Genomic DNA, 26874 nt, shown 5'->3' with positions numbered 1-26874 from the left:
CCTCCCACGAAGTCACTCTCACTCTATACATCTAAGTTAAAATGCACCTAAAGAAATTGGGCCCCAATTCAAATAACGCTGATAAATTATGATGATTGCGGATGCATGTTGGCCGCTTGCTGCGTGGTGGGCGCAGTTCTGAGCGCTCTGCAGACCCGCAGGTGGTTGTGGCCACCAGGTGAGTAAGGACGTTACCATGTGGAGGGCATGGCTCTCCCCACAAGGGGCCGATGTGGGCTCTGCCCTTAGTGTGTGTGTGTACTTGGCCGGGGCTTGAGCACCCACAGATGCCCTCCCGGTGCCCTTGTTTCCTTAATGGAAACATGTCTGTGGTCGATGGAAGTTGGACTAAAATCCAACCAAAGAACCCACATGGCAGAGAGGGGGCAGGATCCCTTCCCTCCCGGTCACCCCAGGGCAGGACACCTTCTCCTTGGCACTGTTTGGGTCCAGTGCGACCACCAAGAGGTGCTGGCCCCATGAGCCTTGTTTCTGAAAGGCAGGATGGTGGGCAGTGCATCCCGCTTGGGCCAGAGCAGCAGGTGGGGTGCCTGATTTCCCTCAAAGGTGGCCCCCGCCAGGCTCCCCGTGCCCTGAGGCCTCCTAAGGGCACCCCACCCTGCAGAGGAACTTCCATACCCTCCCACTTGCTTCTGCATCAGGGCAGGCCATTTGCAACCACACTGAATCCAATTGCACAACTAATCAAAATAAAAAGGAGGACCCACAAAATCACTGATTCAAAGAGATGAGATTTAGGTCCCCATAATTCTGCTGTCTAGTGTTGCAGAAATAGAGCCCTCAACGTTTAGAACACTCGAGCTGAAGGAGCCATTGACACATGAGGAAGTGGAGGCCCAGAGAGGGCGAGTAACTGCCCCAACCAAGGTCACACAGAGGGTCAGGTGTAACCAGGACTAGAGTCAGACGCTTCCCTCACGGCATCCTCACCCTACCGCATGGCCTCTTTACTGGAATCCGTGGGGTATTTCCAGACAGTGAACTGTTTCTCTTTCTGCTTTTATTATCTCTGTTTCCTCAAAAGTAAAACTCTAGTGACCACCCTTGGTTGGAAAAGTCAGAGAGCTCGCATTTCTGATTGGGATTGGTCAGGGCTTGGACAGATGGGGCAGTGACCCAGGGGACAACACCATTTCTGCTGGGCCTTGGCTCCGAACCTGTATCATGGGAATAGGTCCTCCCTTCAGGCTGCACCAGCTGGGAGGCTGGGGTCCTCTCTTTCAGGTTGCACTGGTCGGGAGGCTGGGAGGCAAACCACGTGAAGACCTGGGGACATACAGGGACCCCGAGTCACATGATAGGATGTAGCCTCTGTCCTGGCACCAGCCTGACTTCCCTCATGTCTCCCAACACAAGAGTCTGTGTCCTGCAGATAGCGTGTAGCTCGCTGGTCTGGGAAGCCAGGATATCCAGACCCCTGGTCCCGCATCATCCGTCCTCATTCGGAACAGAATCCTTCATTCTGGGAGTTGTTGAGCAAATGCCTGGTGGTCACCGTCCCCGCTCACCTACGCTTGGGGGTGGGCTGGGCACTAGTGAGTCGAGTGACACCATCATGTCCAGATCCTACCCGTGGGCTTCCAAGAATGTTCTCCTCTATGCCAACAGGAGATGTTGCTGGGCCTGCCATGGATGTCACATTATAGATGGTGCCCCTGAGGGTCAGGGCTGAAGGGCTGGCTTGGGCCCACGTGGCTGGGAGTGACCTCTGTGTCCAGCTGCCTGATGGGGGTGTGGGGGAAGGAGATGGGAGACAGCTGTGGGGGGCGGCCAGCAGCTAATGCCCACCTTCTCTCTCCTGACAGGGGCACCCAGGCAAAGAAGGTCCTCCGGGAGAGAAGGGCGGCCAGGTGGGTTCAGGAGGGAATGAGTGGGGGGCAGCTGGGCCCTTCCTCTGGTGTCTGTGCCCGGGGCACCCAGCCTGGGGGAGTGGGGCCTCCACCCCTTGAGGTCCTTGTGACCCCTCCACACCTTTGGTGACTGCACACAGGGGTGTGGGCATAGCCATCACTTGGCCACACAAAAGCTGGGTGATTGTGCAGGTCCTGGGCCAGGGGCTCCTAATGACCCATTGCCATTGTTTGTTTTGGGTCCAGGGCTTGGGAGTTTAAAGGTGGGATGGACTTGTCTGCTGCCCTGTTGGTGGCAAAAGTCCACATGCCTGCCTTCCTACTCCTGGCTCCCCCAGGCCCACACCTGCTGGGTGGGCTGGGGCAGAGGTCAGTGAGGCCCTTCAGCTGTCAATGCCACCCCTTCCCAGGTGGTCAGCCCTGTCCCCTTCTCCCAGCCCGAAGCTGTCCCATGTCATCCAAGGTGCCTCTACTGGGAATGTGCTGCTCTCAGGGCAGCCAGGCCCCCCAAAGCATCAGAGCCCTCTGCCCATCTTGCTCGCTGCCCCACTTGCACTCCCGGACTGGTGGGCTATGGCCACAGTTGGATTGGTCCGTGGTGTTCTTACTCCTCATGGGACACAGCCTGTGCTTTTGCCTTGCCCGGGGCTGGGTCGAGTGGGAGCAGGTCCTGTGTGTCTCCTGAGGAGGCTGATCTGGGCTGTCTCCTCTGCTCAGAGCTGGGGGAGCTTGCTGGCGGAAGGCAGGCATGCTGACTGTGCGGGGAGGACCCAGGAGTGCACCAGACACCACCGCCATGCCTGCCCACCCAAGTCAGAGCTAATGGCATTTCCTCTTTGGTTTCAGGGTCCGCCTGGCCCCCAGGGCCCAATTGGCTATCCAGGTCCTCGAGGAGTCAAGGTGAGATTCTGGCCGCTTCACAACTTCCTGGAGGTCAAAGTTGGGAAAGCAGGGCGCAGTAGCCCTGGTTCTCCCACGCTCGTGGGGAGGCGGGATCCCGGGACAGAGGGCCTGGGCAGGTGGGGCAGGGGCCACCTGGGGCCAGGAGGGGCTGATCCCAAGCAGGGGACGTCTCTCTGGTGCGTCTGTGACAACACAGGCAGCAGGACGGCGGCTGTGTGTCCATCCGTGGGGACTCTGTGTTAGTTGTCACCTGGTGCCTGCTCCCTTCTAGCCCCTTAGAGCTGCACAGCTCAGCCACAGTGAGGAGCCTGGCACTCTTTCCCAAGGAAGCTCAGAGAAGTAGTTCCAGAGCCCTTTGCACGTCTAGAGTGAGAGAGCCTGTCCTCCTGGAGAACACCAAGGCTGCCTGGGTGGCTAGGGGAGGTTCGTGGGAGATGTCCATTTATCCACAATTGTGTTTCTGCCGCCGAAAGCGTCCCAGAACCTGGTTAAACAGGGCGCAGAGCTCCAGAGCAATACCCAGCACACAGGCCCCGGCTGTTCAGCTGGAGCTAACCGTGTTTACTTTGAGTTGTGTAATGTCATCTCCACTCATGCCACTTTCTTGACTGTGTCGGGCACATTTATATGGAGAGGGATGTGCCCTGAGGAAGGTACATGTGCTGGGTGCGGGTGGGGCTCTGCTTTCTCCAAGAACAACCATGGCATGGCGTCTGAAAGCTCTAGGTGGTTCTGGGGCTTGCAAAAGAAGCTAATGGAGTCTTTCCTTCAAAATGATCTTAACTTGATGTGAAAGGAAATATATACACATGTGTGCACACCCCACTAGCTCAGTCTGAAGAATTCACATGAACACACCCAGCAGCACCTGGGCCCCATCCACACCGTTTCCCATGCTTAATGTTCTGGAGCCTTCTTGCCCATCAGAAGTGTGCAGCTGGCCTGCGATGTGGAGGGCGGAGAACCCACGACCTCCGTGCTCAGTAATTTGTCCCAAGTTAGCCTGACATCGATGCCTCCATCAGGACTCAGACCCAAACCTGCGTATTCTGAGCCAAGTGCCCCATGCCGGGCTCCAAGTGGCCCCTACTGCATTTCCCAGGGATCATGGCCTTCTGAGGGCCCGAGCCACCACAGACAGACTTCCTGGGGCTCAGGGGCCCTAGGTGGGAAGCGGGCTCTTGCAAGCATGCCTAGAGAGTTTCACAAGGATGATTGTTCAGCAGAAATGCTGATTTTGTGAGCTCTGTGCATGTTTACTTTACAAATTCTTGTCGCATAGCAAAAGTGTCTGCCAGCCCTGAACGTGGCTAATTGCATAATGCTGTGTCTGTGAGCTAAAAGGTGTTTGCTTTAAAATGTTTATGGAGGATGCTCTTATCTTGTCTATCTGATTAAAATTAATTCACGCCACGAGCGATCCAGTTAGACTTGGAAGCGGAGAGTGGGAGGAAAAGCAGAGCTCAATGCTCTTTTCATGGGAGAAATAGATTCTCATTCCCTGGGGTTTTGAAAATGTCAGCGGGGTCCGCAGCCTGGGGGGGCAGCAGACCCCCAGGGGAGGTGACAGCATGGGGCGGACAGGTGGTGGCCTGGCTTTTCTCCACCAGGTCCTGCCTCCCTTCTGGGGCAGCACCCCTCTGTGTGCTTTCCTGTCCTTGCTGAGGGCTAGGCTGCTGCACAGTGGAACCCACTGCCTCCTGAGCCTGCAGGGGCAGGTGGGCGAAAGAACCTGAATACAAGTTGTCTCTGGGACCTGCACAAAGCCCTGTCCCTCTCTGGGCCCCATGCATTCTGGTCCCTCCGTGCTGGCCCACTTCAGCCATAGCAGATGCTGCAGTCCAGGGTTCTGAACCAACCAGGGCCTATTCGTGCCCCCTGGGGGACACCCGGAGACATTTTTGACTGTCCCGATTTGGCAGGGGTTGGGGGTGGTGGTGAGCCTATGGTCATCTAACTGGCAGGTGTCAGAGATGTTGCTCAATACCTCTGCTCCACGTGGGGCAGCCCCTGCAACAAAATGACCCAGCTCAGAGACCTGGCCTGTTTGTCTCCTGGCCTGCAGTCCCCTAGCCTCTGACTGGGTGGTAAAATGGGGGAACATTAGGTCTGGAAGGATGTGGGTAGGGGAAGAGGGAGGAAGCTGTTGCCAGAGCCGATTTCAGGGCAACAGGGCCTCCCCTCTGCCCTGAGGTATCCGGCCACCTGGGTGGCAGGTGCCTCAGGGGAGGCCGTGCAGCCTGGGCCAGTCCCAGCTCCAGCTTTTCTGAGGGCCCTCTCCTAGGTCCCTGGAAAGAGGCTCAAACTGCATAGTCTGTGCAAAATCTTGCCACAAGAGGGCAGTTGGCAGCCTGAGGGTCCCCGGGAGGCTGGCAGCTTTAGCTGGAACAGAGATGGGAGGCCCAGCCTGTCTCGGGTCCTGTGGGCAGCTGGCCCCTGGGAGTCGGTAGTCAGTGTCTGCTTCCTGCTCAGAGGGCTGAGGTCGTGGCCCCTTAACTCCATTCCACAGAGGGCTTTACCTGGCCTGGGTGAGGTGCTGGCTTGGGGGAGGGGGTGGGGGAAGGGGACATGTCCCTCCCTTTCAGTTCTTATTGGCACAGAGATGAGGTATGTCCTGAGCTGACTATTGGTGGTGGTAGTATCATTGTTATTAACTGGTAAATAACGAGATTGTACCTGTTATCATTTATCGTAATAATACAAAATGACGATTGCCAGACAGCACATCGCTGTTGTCTATTGAGCACCCACTCTGTGCTGGGGCACTGTCCGGGGGGCTTATCTGGTGTTCCCCTCCCACTAGCAGTAACAGGGTAATGCTTGTTTTCACCCCCACTTTCCAAATGAGAATACTGAGGCAAGGGGCACCCGGGACCTGAGCCAATCTGCCTGATTGCAGAGCCCAAGCTGAGGCCTCACGTCCCACCTGCTCCCCAGACCTCAGAGAGACAGATGTTTCTGGAAGAGGGTGGCCTGGGGGGCCTTGCATGGGTGCAAGGATGGAGCCCTTCCTTGGAGACCGGGAGCACAAGGGAGCTTGCCTGGGTTGGGGCGGCCAAGCACTTTCCCTCCTTGGCGTTTGGGGCTTAGGCCTTTCCTTTCAAGAGCTCTGGGGAGGCTCTGACTCACTCCTTTCCCTCTGTGTTTGCACAGGGGGCAGATGGCATCCGCGGTCTGAAGGGCACGAAGGGAGAAAAGGTGAGTGTCCTTTCCATCATGTGGCGGTGGACCAGTGCACGCAGCCCAGCCCGGGTTAGGGCAGGTGGCTCCCTTGGTGACGCGCTAGCCCCGGCGGAGGCTGCTGAGGCCTCTGAGGTCGGGGGGTTTGGCACGCCCCAAGGCCCAGACTGTTTGCCAAAGGAAGAAGAGGTGGATGACGACCCGCTGTGGGTGCCCCACCTGGCGGGGCTGAGGGGCTGGAGCTTTGAGCCCCCCACCCAAGGCCAAGGCTCTGGCCCAGCACACAGCCCGTGACTCACCTGCAGAGGCCAGCGGACGCCCCACTCTCCAGCCCCGGTGGCCACCTTGCAAGCTGCCACAGAGCTGGGTGCAGAGGGGAAGGGTGTCACCATGGAGCTGGGCACGGGTCCCTCCTGCGCCATCTGCCATTCCTGAGGTGGCTCTTCAGGTGGCTGCACTGGACAAGGAGGACATGGAGGCTGGACCCTCCATGCTATGGTGTTTGCTCAGCCCCCAGCCCCTTCTGCTCTCAGCTGGCTGCCAGGTGGAAGGAGCGGACACACACACGTGCTGCCTCAGTTCCCCCTGGAGAGTGGCCAGAGCAAGGCAGACCTCTGAACCCTTGTTCTGGGGCCTCAGAAGTGTGGGGACCAAGGCCCATCGGGGTCAGGGCCAAGCACACCCCCTGCAGGGCAGACCATGTCCCCACTGGCCGGTCCCATCTCCCTGCATTCCTGGCCTGTGGACCCAGGCCCTGCGGCCTGTCAGAGGGGCCTACCCAGAGCCCCGCGTGCCCCACTTGTCACTTTGACCTTTAGCCAGAAACAGGGCTACTGGAGATAATATGGGCTGGGTGGCACAGGGAGGGCCTCTTCTCCAGGAGGGCCACCGCACTGTCCTGAGTCAGATCTGGGGTGAGGGGTGAGGACCCGCCTCCTGGGGCCTTGGCACTCTAAGGCTGCTGTAGGGGCGTCCCTGGCACTTAACACAACAGCGGATGGACAAGTCCCATAGCCTGGGGATGTAAGGCTTCTCGTCCTGCCCCAGAAAGCTGCCTCCCTCTGGGTATGAGCTCCTGGCAGCCTGGATGTTCAGGGCAATGAGATCCAGACACTGAGAGTGAAGGGTGAGCCAGGTGGCCCTGTGCCAACTCCCTGAGGGTCCTATGGGTGTCTCCGTGGGGACAGGAGTGGACAACAGGCCACTGACATCTGTGAATCTCCAAATTCGCACATGACAGGAACACGTCCCATGGCCCAGAAGATGCAGGGCTGTATTCACTGCAGGCCGGCCCCGCAGCAGGACTGCCTGGGTCCCAGGCCCTTCCCTACCCTACAGCTCACTGGTCCTGTCCACCAGGCCAGCCAAGGCCTGCAGCTTCTGTGGGGCGTCTTCCCCACGTCCCCCCTCCTGTGCTCACTGGTCAGCAGTTACTGGGCCCCAGCAATGTCTGGACCGGGTGGTGCTGAGGATGTGGGGATTGAGCTTGAGCCCCAGGCTGACTGCAAAGGGTGAGGGGGATGCCCTTCATGAGGGACACCCTCACCTGGCACGTCCAGAGCTTGTGTGGTGGCCCAAGCACCTGGGCGCTGGGGGCCAGGGTGGATGTCGGGGCCAGGATTGGGGTGGGGTGGGTGCTGAGTGTGGGGGGCCAGCCATCCGAGAGGCAGGCTCCTTCATGCAGCCCAGGCACTGTCTCGTCCCTCATCCCTCCTCAGGGTGAAGATGGTTTTCCTGGGTTTAAAGGAGACATGGGCATCAAGGGTGATCGGGTAAGTGTCTCAAGGGTGTCAGGGGCTGGGGGCTGGAAGGATGTAGGGGGCCAAGGGCAGGGCCTGCTGAGGGGAGGGGCCAGTGAGGGGCGGGGCTAGAGGAGGGGCTGTAGCAAGGGACCCATGGAGGTGCCGAGCAGGGGTGAAGGCTGGAGTGTTTGGAGCCACAGAACAGCTTCTCCTAACAGAGGTGACCCCTCTGTGGGGGCTCCTGGCCTACAGGCAGGGACAGCTGGGAGCCAGAGGCCTGGCTCTGCATATCAGCCAGAGGCCTGGCTCAGAGCCGCAGGGCTCTCCTCTGGTGTTCACCCCCAGTTACCAGGGTCACTGTGGTCACCTGGCCCCTCTGCCCCATGCCCTCACCTGCACCGGGGACAGTGGAGACTTGTCCTGTTCCAGTGACACCTTAGCAGAGCAGTTCATTTGGCTCAGATGGATGGGAGCATTGCAGGGGGATAGGCGGGAAGGGGCTGCAGACGAGCCCTCTGACCAGGGAGGGGGGGGTCCCTGCCCACCCCCATGGCATGTCCGCCCACCAAGCATTCTTACATATTTTTAGGGCCCCAAGCAGCTCCTGTGTTCCGTAGCCTCATCCTGGGCTATCGGAATCTGCAACAAACCAGTTGTTTTTAATGAATAATTCACCTCAGCCGGAGAGGAAGTGGGTCAGTGCTGGGGGAGGTGGGGGCTTACATGGCAGGTGCCTGACAGAAAGCTGCTGGCTGTGTTTTCATCTAATTGAGGAGAGGGTGATGCAGATGATGCTGGAGGAAGCGTCTGGGTTCTGGGCCTGCTGCCACAGTGGTGCGGGCACTTTGAAGCTCCCCCCCAAAACTTCTGAGCGAGCCCCGGCCTGAGCAAGAGGGAGTGAGGTGCCTGTGCCGCCTGGTGGGTATGGCCACAGCAGCAGCTGGATGCACACCTGGACGGTCAGCTGTCAGCCGGCAAGGCTGTCACGCGGCCACTGTAATTATGCCCTGACAAGGCGGGCCTGCAGGTGCCTTTTCAGAACACGCCAGAGCCAGAGAGCCCCACACGCTTGGCGCTGTGTCCCAAACTAAAAAGGCAGAAGCAATCTTGGCTTCTATCAAAGGAGGAGGAATAAAAGAGAGAGATTCATTTCACAGTAATGTCCCAGTTATATTCCTGCTAAACGCAGCCGTTCTAGAACTTTCTCCATGGTGACAAGACTCCCACTCCCACATCTGAAGGGCTTCTCCGTTTGGCTGGTGAAAAGTCCTTTTTATTATGCCTCTGACAATGCGGTACCTGCATTTGGGGTCCCTATTACGAGGATGCTTTTTCAGAGGAGATCGCACAAAAGACGTTTGGCAGTCACATGCCAGGCTCCTGGGGACAGGCTGCTGTTGGAATTAGGTGAGGGTGGCAGTGGGAGCCAGGTGCCTCCTTCACCAGGGAGCTGGTGTCATCGGTCTTAATTTCCCCCAGAGAGAAATTTCTGCCCAGCACTGGTACTTTCTAGTGGTCAGCCAACATGTGAAAGATACTTTTGTTGATTGAGAAAAAGTGCTTCTTAGGGACCAAGGATTTGGTCCTCCAGACAGACACATTGGACCTTACAAATAAGGAAGTTATTGGTCTCTCTCTGTGTGCTGAGCATTTTTGTGGTGGGTGGCACAGCTGTCCCGCAGCTGCTCCTGGAAGCCAGAGACCAGAGGACACTCAGCAGTGGGCAGAGAGGTGGGCGCTCAGATGCTGGGCTGGCATGCTGTGTTGACGTCGGCAACCCCCAGCCCCTTGGGCTTGGGCCCAGGCCTCCCCATTCGTATGATGGGGAGTTGGATGGGGCCGTGTTTGGGACCCTGCCATTTGTGGGACACGTCTGTGGTCCCCTGTGTGCCAGCCATGCCCAGATAGATGCCCAGCCAGGGGCTGTGGTCCATTCCTATGCCTCTTGGGGTTTCAAGGGAAAAAGCATCTCCCTGTGCATGAGCTGTTCTGCTGTATTTGGGAAAGTAGCAATTCAGAGCAACCAGTGCAAACCAGTGTTAACCAGTTATCTCAGCCAAAAGAGACTCATTTGGAGAAGGTACCTGGAAGAGCCACCCACCTCTGTGCAGAGGGATGGGGAAGCCGTTCAGCAGAGCCCTATAGCTTGCTGCACCATGCTTTGCTCTAGTCTGACCCAAGCGGGTTCCATCTGCTTGAGGCCACCTGGTGGGCCGAGCCATCTGAGTGGCTCCTACCGCGAGATCTTACCTGGGACATGGACTCTTAGGCACAGAACAGCCGTGAGTGTCATGTGGGGGGGAGTGAGCCTGGGAGTCTGCCCTCACCTTCTTTTTTCTGACTTGCAGGGGGAGATCGGCCCCCCTGGTCCTCGAGGAGAGGACGGCCCCGAAGGCCCTAAGGGTCGTGGAGGTCCGAATGGCGACCCTGGTCCTCTGGGACCCCCTGGGGAGAAGGTATGTGACACGGGAAGCTCCACCACCTCTCAGGGACAGACCTTCCAATGACCTTGGATGTCCAGCTGGTGACTCAGTGAGGCTGAGACCCCCAGTTGGGGATGGGGGAGGTCTGATGCAGGTCCTGTCCCATGTGCTCCCCTGGCACCCTACCAACCGTCCCAGGGAGATTGTCTGTTGACAGGTCGATCCTTTTCTTGTTCTAAGCTGGGTCATTCAGAGCACTTGGCCAGCTTCCTGGGGGAGTGCCTTCCTAGGCTTTCCCAGCGTGGGGTCTGAGCCCCGGCAACCATGGCAAAAGTCCTTACACCTGCCCTGCCCTTCACCTCCGCCCTGGGCTCTCGGAGTGCCCAAGATGTCCTCTCTGTCTTGCCCCTAACCCTAGCCCTAACCTTAACCCTAACCCTAACCCTAGCCCTAACCCTAACCCTAACCCTGACACAACTACTACTTTTTCACCAGGGAAAGCTCGGAGTGCCAGGATTACCAGGTTACCCAGGAAGACAAGGGCCCAAGGTAATTTATGAGCATGGCCGGTGTTCGGAGACCCCCTCGAGGCTCCTGCCCTCCCTGCCCCTCTAACCGACTCTGGGGGTGCTGCTGTGTCTCCCCCACATTCTGCCCTGCTCACAGCCTTCTGCCTTAGTCCGGCTGAGTTGGAAGGAGGTGCCAGCACAGTTAGTGGAGCCTTTCAGAGAATGCGGCAAAGCCAGGCTGAGCCCAGGGCTGCGCGAGTGGTCCCTGGCACCTGCGCCCGCTACTTTCTCCACACGGAGGACCCGAGAAGCCTCGCTCACCTCTGGTGCTTCACCCTGGGGATTTGAAAGTTATTTGCTCATAACTGAGCCTAAAAGAGAGATGAAACCTTCCTTATATGATATCATGTTCTGCCTTAAGTGAAACAGCTCCTCGAGGCTTTGGAAAGCATTTAAGACATTATTTTTTTTCAAATCTCACCTTTTATTATTCATGGCTCTTCCTTAAAAAATACCCAGCCGCCTGCACTAGAGACATAATTAGTGGTGGAAGAGAGCTCCTGTCTCTCCCATCTCTCCTGCCTCCCCAGCCTCAGCACTCTCCAGACTCCCAGGCTCAGTCTTATTAACGGGACGGGCCCTGTGGGCTGGCTGCACTACAGGGTATTCCCATCCTGGCTAAGGAAATAGCAGCCCTTCCCGTGGAATGCTAATATCCACCCCTAGGGCCTGGACCCTCGCCCTGTGTGCAAGGAGGGCAGGTGGCGTGAAACGGGAGTGTGTTTCATGTCCAGCAGTGGCACGCCGAACGTGGCTGTGATGTGCCCACGGCATCTTGGAGAAAGACGGGTTGATGGATCTTCTCTCCTGAAGTGCATGTCTCCTGGGGGGTGGGGCAGAGAGAAGAGAAGTTTGGGGGTATGTGTGGATCAAGTTCAGGCAGCGTCCTTGGAAGGCAAGGGTAGAACTTCGAAGCTTGCCTGGACATTTTGAAAGTCCTTGGGAGCGCCTGGATGCAGCCCTGTTACCCAGCTCCCACACTGAGCGCTGTGGGACCTGAAACCAGGGGTCTTCGGCACAGTCTCCTGCCCCGATTTGCGGGTGGGCATAGGGCCGGGTGGGCCATGCTAGGCCCCTGTGAGAAATGCAAGGCTGGGAAATTTGTGAGCCTTTAATGTTCTAAGCACATGTTCAGGTCAGGATTTTAAGCCACATGGAAGGTAGAGGCCCATTGACAGTAGTCACCACCTCCTGAGTATGTGGGGGGGCCAGGGGGCACCTTACAACTCACCTAGGAGGTGTCTGGATATTCACCACAACAAAGTCGTGAGTTCATCTTTTGTCTATATGCACCTTGTAGGTTTCTAGAATGAACTAGCTGTTAGTTGCTACAGTCTGCACTAATTTGCATTGATTTCCGATTTTACAAGTTGCCATGCTTTATTTAGAGGTGTTCTGGGAAGATAACAAAACATGACAACAAGGCACGGTAAACAAATATCATAAATGCGAGATTTGCACATCATCTCCAGTTCATCTCTATGCACCCTGTTCTTCCCAAATACTAGCGTTATGAAGACATGGGTGTGGAGAAAGGGAGAAAGGAGAAGCATGGTTAAGACAGCTTTGGTTTTTAGATTTGGAGTCTATGAGATGTTCAGGAAATATTTATTGAGTGGGTGGGTGATGATGATGGGTGGGTGGACGGATCAGTGGAGGGATGAATGGATGAGTGGATGGGTGGGTGATGTATATATGGGTAGATAGGTTGGTGGATAGTTGGATGGATGGGTGGAGGGGTGGATGGATGGATGCGTGAACATCTAAGTGTGTGGGGGGGTGGATGGGTGTGTTAGGGGTGGGTAGTTTGTGTCTCAGGCTGTGTACTGGAACATGCAGCTGGCACATGCAGCATAGCTCATCCCCTGGCCCAGCTCTCATGCTTCTTCATTAATTTTCTCTCTTTCAGGGTTCTATTGGATTTCCTGGCTTTCCTGGTGCCAACGGAGAGAAAGGTGGCAGGGTAAGGATTGCCTGGCCCCTTGTCAGGTGGCTTGTTCTGCTGCCTTGGTATTTAAAGGGTATACTTTCTAGTATGTCTTGTTTATTCTCACCCACTTTGCTGCCAAAACTGCCTTCCAGACAGCTGACCTTTAGGTCAGGGGCTTGGACTCTAAGCACGGGAGACTCTTCCCACACATGGGGCTGGGTGAGGTGGGGGCAGGAAGGGCAGGAGCAGGAGAGGAAAACATGTGGGGGGTGGGTAGAGAATTCTAATAAACACCACGCACGACCCCGACAGCTCCTCAGGTCATTAGTGAAACCCAGATTCTTCCCTTTCAACCCAACTGACTCTTCCTCCAGGCTAAGTTTAAAAGGAAAGGAAGGGGGAAAAGGAGCTTTCTTCTACTTTGTATGTCACCTGCCCCGTGGGTGTGAATTCAGGAAGCCCCTCTGCCCTGTTACTGCCCAGCTGCCATAGTCACGGCGCACCTGCCTGGTGCAGTGCACAGTGGTTCCCTCTGTCATCACCATGAACTTCCACATTCTGGGGGGCTGGGCTGGGGAAGCCATGCCCCCTGCAGCATCTTGACTCCCTGGTGGCCAGGTCTTCTGGCAGGAAGATGACATAGTGCTGCCAGAGCACTGCCCCCTGAGGGACACGGGGGTCATCTTGGTCCTGCAGCTCTGAGCTGGGTGTCCACAGGCATGTGGGGACACAGGGGCTGGTCTGTGAGATATGTACAGGGCATGCCTTGTTGGGCACACCAGGCTTCCGAAGAACTGCAGCCTCCGCGTGTGCTATGCCAGGCCCAGCCCGCTGCCCTGAGCCCCATGCTGGAGCTCCTAGCACAGGTGGGGGCTGTACCCCATCAGATCACCTGCTCCAAAGTGTCCTTACCATGTCTGAGCAGAGACCATGAGCTCTCCTGAAAACAGAGACTTCTAGCCACCAAACCCGTGTGAGCAAACGTTTGTGCCCAGGGGGGCCACTCTCAGTACGAGCAGACGTGTGAACACAGGGACAGGATTATCATCTGGATCTGGGTCTGGAGCTGGCTCTCTGCCTGTTAACTCCACATATATCCTGTCTGTGTCTACATCTGTGCGTGTGTCTCTGCGTGTGTCTCTTGCCCGTCTATCACTGTCACCATCCGTGTATCCGTCATCTACCCACCCACCTACCTACTTACCTGTCTATCTGGTTCTTCCTTCCAGGGAGAGTCTGATGGATGTCTTTAGGGAAGGCTGTGTTCTAGAATATAGAGGCCACGGTGAAGTGTGGTCTGGGGCCCGGGAAGTGTGGGGTGGCGAGGGGATGGCTCCGGTGTTGGTGGAGGCCTCATAACCTTTGACACCACCCTGCCGTGAGACTGTTCAGGAGGGGTCATGACATTCAGAGAGTTTGGTCTTATGATTTGACTACAAGTCCTGCCAGCACCCTAGGGCCACACTCTGGTCCAAGCCCCATTACCCTCACCCTGCCCCTTGAGCTGCTCAGCCTCCCACCCCTGAGCTCAGAAGGCCGGACAGGTGCCTGGTCCCCTCCTCCACTCTGAGCCCCGGTGGGCCATCGTCCATGTGTATCAGTGCCATGGGTCACCGGGGACACAGAGGAAACACAGGTGGTTGGAGAGCGGGGCAGTGTGGGGCCAAGGGTTTGCTCTTGTGGGCTAGGGCTTGTGGTTCCCAGGCTCTGAAGCATGGACACCCCGAGGAAACCATCTACGCCACGAATTTCCAGGGATTTCCTAGCTTGCATGTGGCAGCCACCTCGGTGGGTGTGGGGCCAATGACAAAGATGTCCACTTATACAAAAGGGAATGGCTTTGGCAAGGGCCAAAAAGGACTGGTGAGCACGTCCACTCCTTGTGGGAGAGAAAGAGTCCCTGTGCTGCTCCTGAGACCCAAGCGGAGAATCTGCAGGAACATGGTGAAGTGTGTCCCTGGGAAGTGTCCGAGATGGCCCTGCACATGAGCCAAGCAGCGGACTGCTGCTGTGTTACATGCACGTGGACCAATCACCGCTTGGCTCCTGGGCTTCCCACGCCCCGGTGCCCACGGGAGACTGAGGACCCCTGTCCCCACACGGGAGAGGAACCCCGATTACACACGTCTGCCTGGCTCCCCTCCTGAGAGAGATGTCTGTGTTCTGGAACCTTCCCCAGGAAGGAAGGAGGAGGGATTGTCTCCCAGCAACAGTGACCTTCCCTGCGCCCAGTGCTTTTCACCCCTGCAGTGATGGTGGCAGTCCGGCTGGCTCGCCGCCTCTTCTAAACCAGCTTGTGGGGTTGTTCTCAGCATCCTGTCACAGCGTCTGTCCATCCATCTGTTCAAACAGCAATAATTGAGCACCACCTCAGTCCCCATGTCCTGGATGCTCTTGGGGCCCTGAGGACACAGCAAGAGAAGCCCAGATCCCCGCCCTCATGGAACTTGCCTTCGGAGGCAGGGGCAGTGAGCAAATCTGAGGGTGGTGTGTGCTAGGAGAAAAAGCAGGGGGGCGGGGGGGTGGGTAACTGCAGAGGGAGGTAGGGGTCAGGGACAGGTGCCCGGGAGGAACGACCGAGGCCTGAGTGGGGGGCAGAGTGGGGGTAGGGCCAGGAGCCATCCCAGGGGCGAGAGGATGTGCAGGTGGTGGAGGCGAGCAGGGGTGGGGTCCTGGGATCAGAGCCACCCCCCCCACCCCTGTGGAGCACGATGCCACTTGACAGACTGGCGCTTGGTGCGTTTGAAACGTCCTCCCCGAGGGTTTCAAATGGAGGTCATCCAGATTTAGATGAGAATCTTGGGAAGGGTGGTGAGAAGCAGAAGTTCCTGGTGTGGGTGGAGCCTGCTCCTCGCCTATCCTGAGCCATCCGCTGACCAGGAGGGTGGCCCCAAGGGGCTGGTGGCTGAGGGGGACTAGGAGTCCTGAGACGCCACTTGCGTTTGGCTTCTCGGCTGGAGTGTGTGCCTCCCCCATGGGGATGTGAGGACAAGTGCTCATAGGCGAGCTGTCGAGGGGACTGTGGAGGGGTAGGGGGCACCATCTCTGCAGCAGCGTCCATGCCTCTTGGCTTGGGTCAGATTCCAAAGAGGACCTGGGAGGCCCCAGTGGACCACGGCGGGGATTCTCCTGCTGTCTGTGCCAGGGTGGGTAGTCTCTGTGGGAAGACAGCGGGCCAGGGACCAAGGGCAGGGGTTTGGGTGGAGGCTGGGGTGCGGAGGCATGCACCTGTGTGCACCCACAAATGCCAAGAAGCAGCCGGTACCCAGCCCTGGCGTCGACGCTGGTGAGAGGCTACCATTGGAAGAAAGCAAATGCTTTATTAATTTTTGTATGCAAATATTTATTTGAAGCCAAAGGATATTGCCGTATAATTAAAGCAGGGAAGCCAGAGTGCATTGTTACAAGGCAACATAATTATCTCATCATCATACGCTGTTTTATTAAATTCATTTCAAGATGAGAGGCTGCAGAAAAGCCGTTTTGATTCTGGCAGCAAACAAGTGAAAGATGGTGAGAGGCAGCGTATCAGGTGGCCTTTAGCGACACAGCCCTGTCTTGGGCTTTATCGTGAGAAACTGTCATAAAATTCTGGAAAATCGGTCGAGAGGCATGGGGACACTGGGGTGGCGTTCAGCCCACTGCTTCCCCATGCCTTAGGTAAACTGCATTTACCAGCTCTCAGAGCTTTGCTTCAGAGGAAAAAAACCACGCATAGCATCTGTTTTCCGTGGTTTGGAAAATGCAAAACAACGACAACAAGAAAAAGGAGTCCAAATTCTATTAGAAGAGAAGCAAATGGCTTTGGGTATATGATTTATATATCGAGTTGCAAGTTTGCTTGTCTGCGGAGCCTGTTGAAAATTTAATGGCTAATATTCTTAACTGTAGCAAAAGTAAATTATGTATGAAAGGGGTTGACGTTCTTTTCTTCTCTTGCAATAATGACCCACTCGCTACCCCCCCCACCACCACCCCCGCCTCTGGGAGAGAGAGGGGGGATGGGGTGGGGTGCCGATGCTTGCAGAAAGGAAACCAGATAGGAAACCGGATAATGGTGGTAAACATCCATCAGACTGCAGGAAGAAAATTGGATTTCTACAGGCCTGTGTAGGAATACAAAGCTGTGGGTGTTGAATGTGCGGTGAAGTCTCTCAGCCTGAAAAATCTCCCGTGGAAGCCAAGATAAGGGCAGCGGGCCTTCCCCGCCCCTGTCTTTGAGCGCTCTCCCCATAAGCCACCCAGGCCGCGGCAGGTGTCTTGAGGGACTGACCAGCCCCTTCCTCTCTGGTTCTAGGGCACGCCTGGGAAGCCGGGACCACGGGGGCAACGAGGCCCAACGGTAACCACCCTCTGGGCTTCCAGAAGCGGGAACACATTGTGGGGAGCACACTCGGTGGGAGGGGGCGGGAGGTCCCCAGGGCGGGGACGATCAGAGCTCACCTTTCCTCTGTCTTTCCCCTGCAGGGTCCGCGGGGTGAACGAGGCCCCCGGGGCATCACTGGGAAGCCTGGCCCCAAGGTAGGTTTTTGGTGTATTTTGTGGTGCTGCCTACCCACATATCGTGTACCTGCGGGTGACACGTGGCCTTTGCATTTGGAGAAACAAACAAAAAGGACTTTTGCTTGAGGGTATTTAAGAAGGAGCTGGCTCAGCAGCCCTCAGACGGTCAGGTTGCATCAAACCCTGTGCCTTGGCCCCGAGAGCAGAGGCAGAAAGGGCCAACCCTACTGGAACCTCTGAGACAGCGGCCCTGAGGTCTCCGGAGGCTGGGCCCTTCGGCCTGTGCACAAATGCCAAACCATCTGGGTACTCACCATCTAATTCTGGTGGGCACGTCCTATTTCTTTTCTTGAAAAGGGTTTTAAGTTATAGAGAGATCTTTGCCAGAAATCAAAAGAAAGTCCTTCCTGCCTTAAGGGAGAGCCTGAGCCTGCCTCCTACATCACTCCCTCCTGCCAAGAGGCACGGCCACCAACTACCCTGATTATCCGTGTGGCCTGCCCTGTCCTATCGGGTCACCATTCCCAAATGCATCCCCTCCAAGGACGTGGGTCTTGCTGATTGGCTGGGGTGCAGAGCTGGCCTGCCCCCAGGCTACCGGTGTGTGCACACCAGAGGCCACGATACATTTGTCCACGATGAACGCCGGGGTGCGTCACATTCCCGGACACGGACTTAACTGTCCTACTAGAGCCACTAGTGCCATGGGGCAGCCGCTGTCACAGCTGTGGGGGCCCGGGGACAGAGGCCCGTGTCCTGTCTCCATGTGAGTGTCCGATACATTTCTTGGTGGCAGCACAGACTTTGTCCCCTGCAGGGGACTGTCCTCGGGGAAATGTCACAGCCCTGTAAACAGCAGCTCAGTGTCTGACGTGTGTGAAGAGGAGAGGACAGGTGGCCTTTGGGAGCAGGGATCGTGGCTGGTGCTCTCTGCTCTCCAGAGAATCCGGGTGACCACACAGGTGCATGTGTGCCATACGTGGCTCTGAAGTCCCAGCAAAGCCATGGGCTGGAGTCTTTCTACCACAAGCGGTACTAATATGGATAATCATAAAGCTCTTCTTGCTCTTTCCGTCCCTCCCTAGGGCAACTCCGGAGGCGATGGCCCAGCAGGCCCTCCGGGTGAACGGGTGAGCGTTGTGATCGCAGGGCCCACCGCGAGCATCTCTGGGCTTGCCTTAAATGTCCCTGTCCCTTTCTTCCTGGAGGCGGCTGGGGAAAGGGAGTCATGCCTTTGACTCTGCTGGAGGAGAGGGTTTCCCTGACTTGAACATGGGTCAGTGGTAGCTGTCACTGGGTGTCACGTCTCCTGCCTGTTGACATCAGCGGCCCCTCCCTGTGGCCCTGGTCTTGGGGCTCAGATATGGCTGGGATGCATGGGAAACTGTGAGCCCTCCGCCCCCTGCTGACCCCCTGAGCTTCCCGCCTGACCTCCTGTTACATGTTGGTAAGGATAGGACTGGAATGGATGGAGAAAGGGTCTAGGGGAGCAGAGAGAAATTTTGCTCAGAGAACCAACAACTTGGGAGGCCAGTGGTGGGGGGCGGCTGGGCCCCTACATGGAAGGGGAAGGACGTCTGTGCTCAGTGGGCTGATCTCTGTTCCCAGGGACCCAACGGACCCCAAGGACCCACCGGTTTCCCTGGACCCAAGGGCCCCCCTGTAAGTAATGTGTTTTCCTTGTTAGGCGGGGATTCTGGGGGCTCCATGCAGGCCCCTCCCGGTGGGCCAGTAGGCGGGTGTCATCTGGGAAGCTGGCTGCAGAGAGCTGCTTTTCAGAAGCGTGGACCTCTCTCTCATTTAGACCAACGTGGCCTCCTAGGTGGGCCCAGTGTGAGCATCCTGGGGCCACTGGGCTATGTTACCACTGACTTGGTCACTTAAAACAGCAGAAATGTGTTCTCTCATCCTCTAGAGGCCAGAAGTCCAAAACCTGGGAGCTGGCAGGCCTGGTCTCTTCCGGAGGCTTCAGGAGAAACTGTCTCCTGCTCTCTCCTGGCCCCCGGGCTTGCTAGCCGTCCATGGCTTGTGCTCTCTTCTCTCCATCTGGCCTCCACCCTCACGTGGCCACCTCCTCTCTGGGCTCCTCTGGGTCTTCAAACCTCTGTCTTGTTATGGGGCCATGTGTCACTGGATTAGGGCCCACTCCAGTGCAGTATGACCTTGTCTTGATGACATCGGCAAAGCCCCAGTGTCCCAAGTGACGTCACCTTCACAGGTGCAGGGGGTTAGGACTTGAACCTGTGTTTTGGGGACACAACTGGATTCAGAACAGGTGCCATATCTCCCTGGCGGTCAGCAATCAGGACAGGACAGCCCTGGGTCCCCATGCTGCCTGCCTCAGTATCCCCCCCCGGGCGGTGAAGCGTGGCCCTCAGGAAGGCTGTGCAGGTTCAAGAGGTGACACACAGGTGCTGTGACAAACCATGACTGTTGCAGAAATTTTCTGTGAAATGAAGTAGCAGTCACCTGCCCCCCCACCCCAAGCTGGCATTAAATCCCAAAGGTGCGTGCTTCTCAGAACCCACTGAAACTTCTTCCTTTGCCTCTTTCTTCAGGGCCCTCCAGGCAAGGACGGGCTCCCAGGACACCCTGGACAGAGAGGAGAGACCGTGAGTACTGGCAGTGCAGGGACAGGGGGACAAGGGGACACAGGCTGGCGACCTCTCCTGCAGCCCCACATGTGGGCACTGCCTCCTCTTCCTCAGGAAAATCCTCCTGAGTGTGGGAGCTGCACGCATTCAGATGGGAAGGGAGCAGGAAGGGCTGTGTCCTGCTGTGAAGCTGCAGGAGGGCCTCGGGCTTGTACTGGTCATAGCCTCGTCGCTTTGGGCACTTCTGGCCTCGGGTTGATGGCAAGGGCTGGGCAGGGGGGCCCTTCAAGGAGGCAGGTGGGCTTGCAGCTATGTTCTCCATCAGCAGATTGCTGCCCCACACCCACTGCCCACCTTCTCCTTCCCTTTAGAAGAGCCCAGAGCAGGTGGTATCTGAGCGTTAAAGATCTCGGTGTTTTCAGTTGGGACAAAAAGCATTTTTCAGAAGTAAGATCAGTTCCTGGTCATGAGCACCATTTGGGATTTGAACCAGTGCACTGCGTCTACTGCAGGCATGTCCTGGGAGGGGGTTGTGGTGAGGTACACCTGTGACCTTGGTAGGGAGGCATGGAGGGTAGACCTGTGACCTTGGTGGGGGGGGCATGGCGAGGTACACCTGTGACCTTGAGGCCCCCAGGTTCAGACAGGTAGGGCCCTTTTGTCGCCAGATGGATGGTAGAGGTTGCTGGGAGGCCCCTTTGGCCCTGCAGCCAGTATTTTTATGGTCACGGATCTCTGAAAGACAGTCACAGCAAATGGGGGCCCTGTGACCAATGAGACCTTGAATGCCAGATTTAACATCTCAGTACTTGCTCTAAAAAAAAAAAAAAAAAATTTCCCTTTGTCCCTCCGGTTCATTGTGATGAAACCTCTTTTAATTATACCTTCCCGGTGTTCTGCTGCTTGGCGCATGCTGGCTGATAAATGCAGATTACCCTGTTCTTTTGTTTATAGAAAAAATTAAAACCTTTCATCTGAGCTTTCGCATATGTTTCTCTAATGCTGTTCTGAGGAGGAGACAAGATAGAAGGTTTTGCCAAGTGTGTGCTTTTCTCCCTCTGACTTCTCCCAAAGAGAGGCTGGTAGAATGATTAAGCTCCTTGTCTTTGCTGGAAACAGAGTACAGGGACTTTCCAGCTACCTGTGCCGGGCCTGGCTGCCCTCACGGACACAGGAACATCCCGTCCCCAGACCGGCCAGGACAGAGGTCTCCAATGTGGGGCGTCCAGACACATCCTCCAGAGAGGTCTTTTGTCAGGTGTTGACCTTGCTCTTTAATAAGAAGTGGATACATGAGAGGCTGATACTTCTAGATGTGAGCCCAAAGTCCATTTCTGGGCAAGGGGTTCAAATCTGATTCCATCCTGAGCCAGCAGCAATGGTCCTACCCCCGAGGCAGACGGAGAGGCCCTCCTTGCGTTACACACCAGCTCCTGCTCCCCTTGGGCACTTCCGCCATGGCCCACCAAACAGAGGTGCCCTCGACCTGTCCACCACCCCTTGTTTCTGACCCTGTAAGATGCTGCCTTTAATTAATTCTACTTGAAAAAATGGCCATTTCCATGCATTGCATGCAACTCCCCCGGGCCAAAAGAGAAGAGCCCTCTGAGAATTTGCAGGGATGCTGAATCTGCCATGCATTTGCATGGTCCAGCGGCTAAGCATGAAGTTTCAGATGCCAGCATGGTGGCTGTCCTCACGGGGTGGCAGGGAACCGCCCTTGCCTATCAGCCACGTGAGCCAGTCTGCTTGTCTCCTGGGTCTCGCTGGGGCTTACAACTTCTGCTAATAGCTTCCTGGGCGTCACACCTGCACATCTCCGCCAGTGTTGCATGGCACCTGCAGATAGCCTCTCCTTGGTATATGCTGTGCTCTGTAGATGCGCCCAGAAATGAAGCCTTCCTCTTCGCAGTCCACTTTCTCCTTGAAGGAAGCGTGTGTAGCGTGGCCAGCATCCACAGTGAAGGCAGGGCCGTTGCCCACGAGCAGTGGGCAGGGCAGAGGGAGAAATTGCTGTGGAATCAGGCTCAGGGCACGCTCACGCTGCCAAATCATGGAAGCAGCAAGCCCCCGCTGTTTCCTGATTTCCACAGATGCCCAGGGGCTGGTGAGGTCACCTGTCACGCAGCAGAGGCGTTAGCGACACACGCGGGACCGTCTCACAGAGCCGCTAATGAGAAACAGCCCAGAGGTAGCTCCCGAGTCGAGCTTCCGGAGGCTGAGAAATGGCACCGAGTCTGCTGGGAAAATGAACACTTAGTGACATTATAAAGATTAACGGTTTTAAAATATATTTCTCAGCACAAAAACACGGCGGCGGAAACCAGCTAGTGAAGCTAACTTGTCTGGCTTCATTATCTTCATGAAATTAATGCACAAACAGAGCAGGAGAGCTGGGCCCTCTGGAGTGAAGTCGGGAGCGTGTGCAATTTATTCGGGGACGTGGCGGGCGGTTGGGGTGCAAGGCTTCTGATGGGAGCCACCCGGCCACCTCAGGCGCTGACTCTCTCCGCAGGGGTTCCAAGGCAAGACCGGCCCCCCGGGACCTCCAGGCGTTGTCGGCCCTCAGGTGAGTGGCACCCCGCCCCTCCGTGTTTCACTGGCAGTTGGTGTTGTGTGCCCACGCAGGAATGGGAGGAAGGGGCCCCAGGATTGGGAAAGTGCAGGTGTAACTCACAGAGAATCCTGAGCCCCACAAGCTTGTTGACATTCAGAGCTGAGCTTTGCATGGGGAGCCAGATGGGGGCACGGGGGAACCGTCTGTTGAACCATCAGCGAGCACCAAGCAGGCAGAACCAACACGGCCCCTGGGCAGTTGGGGAGGGCTTCCTGGGCAGGGCCCCGCCATACCTGTTCCTCCCTGCCCTCCTGCCCTCCTGCCCTGGGCTCTGGTCAGGGCCGGCCCCTGCTTTTCTGCAGAGCAGACTCGTGGCTTTGAGCAGCAAAACCGGGCAGCAAGCTTGCACCTAATGTAGTGGTAAATAAGATATTGACCCGCTGTGGCCTGGACTGCAGGCAATGTGGGCACACTGCCCACCTCTCAGGTGGCGATCTGGCCACCTTCCCTGCATGTGGCTCCACGTTACATCCTACCCCGTCCACTCTGCTCTTTTTTCTGACTCTTTATGGGAAGGAAGAGATTTGTGAAGCAGGATGAGGTTTGGTGAGCATGCAGTGGGCCCTGTGCCTCCACGGCCCCGGCCGTCCCTGATTTGGGAAGAGAAAATTAATTGCTTCCTGGCAAGTCTCTTGAGAACTTTTGTGGCTGATACCAACTTTCCTCACAGGGTCCCACAGGAGAAACTGGTCCGATGGGCGAGCGTGGCCACCCTGGGCCCCCAGGCCCCCCCGGTGAACAGGGGCTCCCAGGCCTTGCTGGGAAAGAGGGGACGAAGGTGAGTTAGTTGGGCCTTCCGTGCCAGCCTGACTTCCCAACAGGGAGTTTTCTCCTGCTCTAAAATGACTCAGAGTAAGCGATTTCTCAGACAAATGCCCTTCATGTCAGTCTGCTCCCCAGACCGCAGGCTCAGCCCCACTTTCGCCTGGTCTGAAGGAGCACCTGAACTGACTCGCCACAGGGATGGAGGGTGACGGGGCTGGGGGTCAGCCCGACCTGGGCCTTCTGCCCCCGGGGCCATGTCTCCCATCACCCAGCTGCCACATAACGTGTTCTGATACTTCATGTCTGAAGATAATTGAACAGAAAGTGACCCATTAAAAAGTTTCCCATAATAAGAGGCGTGAGAATAAATAATAAAAGTAGGAAGCGGATGCTTTTCTGTCCTACCTCTTAGTGTGGATCCTGCCTTCCCTTTTTATTCCTCAGGGCGCCACCCCCCGAAGCCAGGGGGGTCGTAATTCCCGTGTATCGGCTTGAAAATGGCGAGCCACCTCCCCTTGCAGCTTCTCAGTGAGGGACACAGCAGACCCAGCCCTTTGGATGAGCACACGCACAAGAGTAACCCTCACGATAATGAGGTAGAGCCAGTCAAGTAGAGTAGGGCAGTTGAAAAAATTGCACACTTATGTAGGTGCACTGAAACACACGTGTGCCATATGCACGTGTGCATGAGTGTGCGATGTGTGTAGACGTAAGCGAGCATATATCCCAGTCACTGAGAGGCTCTCTGAGTTCGGGAAGGAGGCCGAGGGCGTGCTGGTTGGAGAGCCCCTCTACTCCCATGTTTGGCCCTGGAGAAAATTCTAGAAGATATTTGGAACAAGTATCCTGGGTGATAAGTCCGTTTGGAGTGATGCTGCCAATGTTCCTTTACCTGAGAAGTCACGAGAAGCCCCAAATGTATGAAACAGGTAGATGTGGAGGCAGATAGCCACCTGGCCTCAGCTCCCACTGTGGCCCCAGAGAGATGAAGTCTGTCCCCAAACCACATGCAGCGCCAGCCCCGGGAACCTGCCCCAGGCGTGAGCACAGGTGGTGTTTCTGTGTGTGGAGCTGCTGGTGAGGAAATCCAGTCACAACTCAGAAGTTCCTTCTGAAGCCGCTGCCCAGGCAGTCTAACCTGATCCCACTCTAACCTGATCCCAGAAAGATCTGGAAGGGGAAGACCCGCCCAGTTCCCCACCCACCCTGGTCTCGGGCATTGCTTGGAAGGCATCACTTACAAGCTAATCTATGGCTCTGATTTCAGGGTGACCCAGGCCCCGCCGGCCTGCCTGGAAAAGATGGCCCTCCTGGGTTACGTGGCTTCCCCGGGGATCGAGGGCTCCCTGGTCCAGTGGTGAGTGAGGGGCCAGGCGGGGTCGGAGCTGGACACTGCCCAGCCCGCGGGCCTCTCCGCATGGTGCCCCGACCTCATTCTCGTTGCTCTGCAGGGAGCACTTGGCCTGAAAGGCAGCGAAGGCCCCCCTGGCCCACCAGGCCCCGCGGTGAGTGCTATCAGTCGCACAGACGTTTTATCCCTTCCTCTTTCTCAAAACCTGGTCTGCAGACAAGACAGGGTGGCCCAAGGGCCAGGAGAGCATGCACATCAGCCCTGCTCACTATGGGTCCCCGGGGGACAGTGAGCAGGGGCCCCGAGCTGGCAGCCAGGGTGACAACGAGCCAAGAGCATGACCAAAGGCCAGGTAGAGACATGGGTGTGGAAGGAGGGCCGCGTGGTCCTGTCGAGGAGCGGGGAGCATGCTGATGTGCTTAGCGTAGGTCTGGGCAGGGGCTGTGGGGACCGAAGGTCTCTCTCACCCCTGAGCCTGGATTCGAGAGTCAGGTGACCTGCACGGCCCGGGCTGCCCATGCAGAGGTGAGCCGGCACAGGTGCAGGTCCGTCCCCGGAGCCGAGGGTCAGAGGGCTTCCAGGGTGCTGCCTGCTAGCTGAAAGGCCACCCCTCCAGCCTTCAGAGTCCAGCTATGAGAGGTCTGGTGATGCAGTGTCCCCAGAGCCGCCTCTGTGGTCTGGGAGAGTGGGGAGCCGCGCTGGGGCTGTGCCGACAGACCCCTGTTCTTGGTCGACACCTGATGGAGATGTGACACCTGCTGTACTTTCCGTGGCCTTTCAGAGGGGGAGCATCTCACAGCCCCGACTGCTTCATGGATGTGGGGCTCTGGGAGCTGCCCCCCGCCTCCCGCCGGCTGGGTCTGGGCGCAGGCCACAAATGGACCCCACCTGTCCCCAGTTGAGTCACGGACCATTTTAGAGAGATGACAGTTGGGAAGCCAGGCCTTTCTTTGAAACGTTGCCCGTCCTTCCAATAGAGCCTGGCACAAGATGGTGGCCTCCCTCTGTGCTGACCCTTGAATTAGGCCAGGTTCCCCCAACCAGCGGTACCCCAGGGGCAGCGCCTCCCCTCCAAAACATACAGCACAGGGGAGCAGGGCAGAGAGAGCCTTTTGTGGGCAGCAGATCCCACAGGGAAGTGTGGTGCCAGGCCCTGGAGTGGGAGCCCAGAGGGCGAGGATATCACCCCGGCGAGCGCTTAAGGAGGCTGTGTTCTCAGACCTGGGGCAGGAGAGGCAGGCGTGTGCTTGGCATTGCAGGAGGGGAGAAGCTGGGAGAAACCCAGAGCCTGAGCACTGGTCGGAGTAGTCTGTGCTGCCCAGGACCCTGGGAGCTACCGAGGGCTCTGGAGTGAGGGTCAGCAGTAGGATCTGGTAGCACTTTGGGAAATTGAATCCATGCATTCAGAGAGCCTCGGAAACAAACTGTTTTCTTGCCCACCCCAGGGATCTCCAGGGGAGAGAGGCCCGGCTGGTGCCGCTGGGCCCATCGGAATCCCAGGGAGACCTGGGCCCCAAGGACCTCCAGGGCCGGCTGGAGAGAAAGGAGCTCCTGTGAGTACTGGCTTGGGGGTTCAGGGGCCCTCCCCACCTTAGCCCCCTCTGACCTGCCACTGGCAGTCGTACCCCAGGGGTTTGTGGGATGGGGGAGGTGGGTGGAATGAGTGCTTGTCCCCCAGGAAAGCGTGTGTGTTCCCAGCATCCTCACTGAGGTCCAAGGGTCAGTTCCCAGTGTTGGCTTGCTTCTATCGGGGGAGTCACCTGAGCTGGAGGGGTGCTAGGGAGCATCTTGGCCAGGCACATGCACACGGAGGGCGGAGCTGTGACCGTCCACACATGGCCTTGGCCTCGGTATGGGCTCTGGGTGCCGTGTGTGGATGGGTCTGTTGCCTGTTGTATACCCAGCTCCCCTAGCCGGCAGGAGCCAGGGTGGTCTTTGCGTGAGAAGGGTGGGTGTTTGGGGTGGGAGCCCCCTCCACTGGTCTAGGGGTGGGCATGGAGAAAAGATGGGCTGGGAGGCAAGTGCTGGGAGAAGCAGCTTCTTCCTGGACCCCCATAGCCACATTCTCAGTAACCATGAGTGTGGCCCAGTCACCCGTGGAGGCATCATGAGACCTCCCGCCCCAGCCTTGGTGTCCATGGAGGAGATCAACAGGTCCCTTCTTGTCCAGACACCTCCTGGGAACCCGGTGGCTACCCTCTGCCAAGCACTTTCCCCCAAATAACCGCAAAATGCCCCGACACGCTTCTGCCTCGACCGTGTTCCATGTTCAGCTTCCATCACATGGTTTTGCAAACTCCCACCTGCCCCGCATTCAAACAGCCGTGGAGACAAATTTCAGCTCCATCCTCCCTTTTGCATTCAGATGTCAGAAAGAGCGGAGTTCTAGGGCAGAGGGCAAACATGCACATAGATGATCTCTGACC

At 57.1% G+C, this 26874-nt stretch overlaps 1 protein-coding gene across 2 annotated transcripts in view; it reads left to right on the top strand.

Moving 5' to 3' along the window:
• The window catches only part of COL5A1 (collagen type V alpha 1 chain), a 150506-nt gene that overhangs the window by 92170 nt on the left and 31462 nt on the right, over positions 1-26874 (top strand). For both annotated transcript variants that reach the window (XM_077851271.1, XM_077851270.1), the window contains exons 26-42: positions 1827-1871; positions 2718-2771; positions 5928-5972; positions 7673-7726; positions 10045-10152; positions 10615-10668; positions 12598-12651; positions 16916-16960; positions 17086-17139; positions 18207-18251; positions 18730-18783; positions 19680-19733; positions 22231-22284; positions 23003-23110; positions 24365-24454; positions 24549-24602; positions 25894-26001. In XM_077851271.1, coding sequence (XP_077707397.1) covers positions 1827-1871; positions 2718-2771; positions 5928-5972; positions 7673-7726; positions 10045-10152; positions 10615-10668; positions 12598-12651; positions 16916-16960; positions 17086-17139; positions 18207-18251; positions 18730-18783; positions 19680-19733; positions 22231-22284; positions 23003-23110; positions 24365-24454; positions 24549-24602; positions 25894-26001 — 1080 coding nt within the window. The remainder of the gene's footprint in view (positions 1-1826; positions 1872-2717; positions 2772-5927; positions 5973-7672; positions 7727-10044; positions 10153-10614; positions 10669-12597; positions 12652-16915; positions 16961-17085; positions 17140-18206; positions 18252-18729; positions 18784-19679; positions 19734-22230; positions 22285-23002; positions 23111-24364; positions 24455-24548; positions 24603-25893; positions 26002-26874) is intronic.

Source organism: Canis aureus, chromosome 16, assembly GCF_053574225.1.
Source record: "Canis aureus isolate CA01 chromosome 16, VMU_Caureus_v.1.0, whole genome shotgun sequence".
NCBI lineage: Eukaryota > Metazoa > Chordata > Mammalia > Carnivora > Canidae > Canis > Canis aureus.
This window is presented reverse-complemented; position numbering and strand designations above follow the sequence as displayed.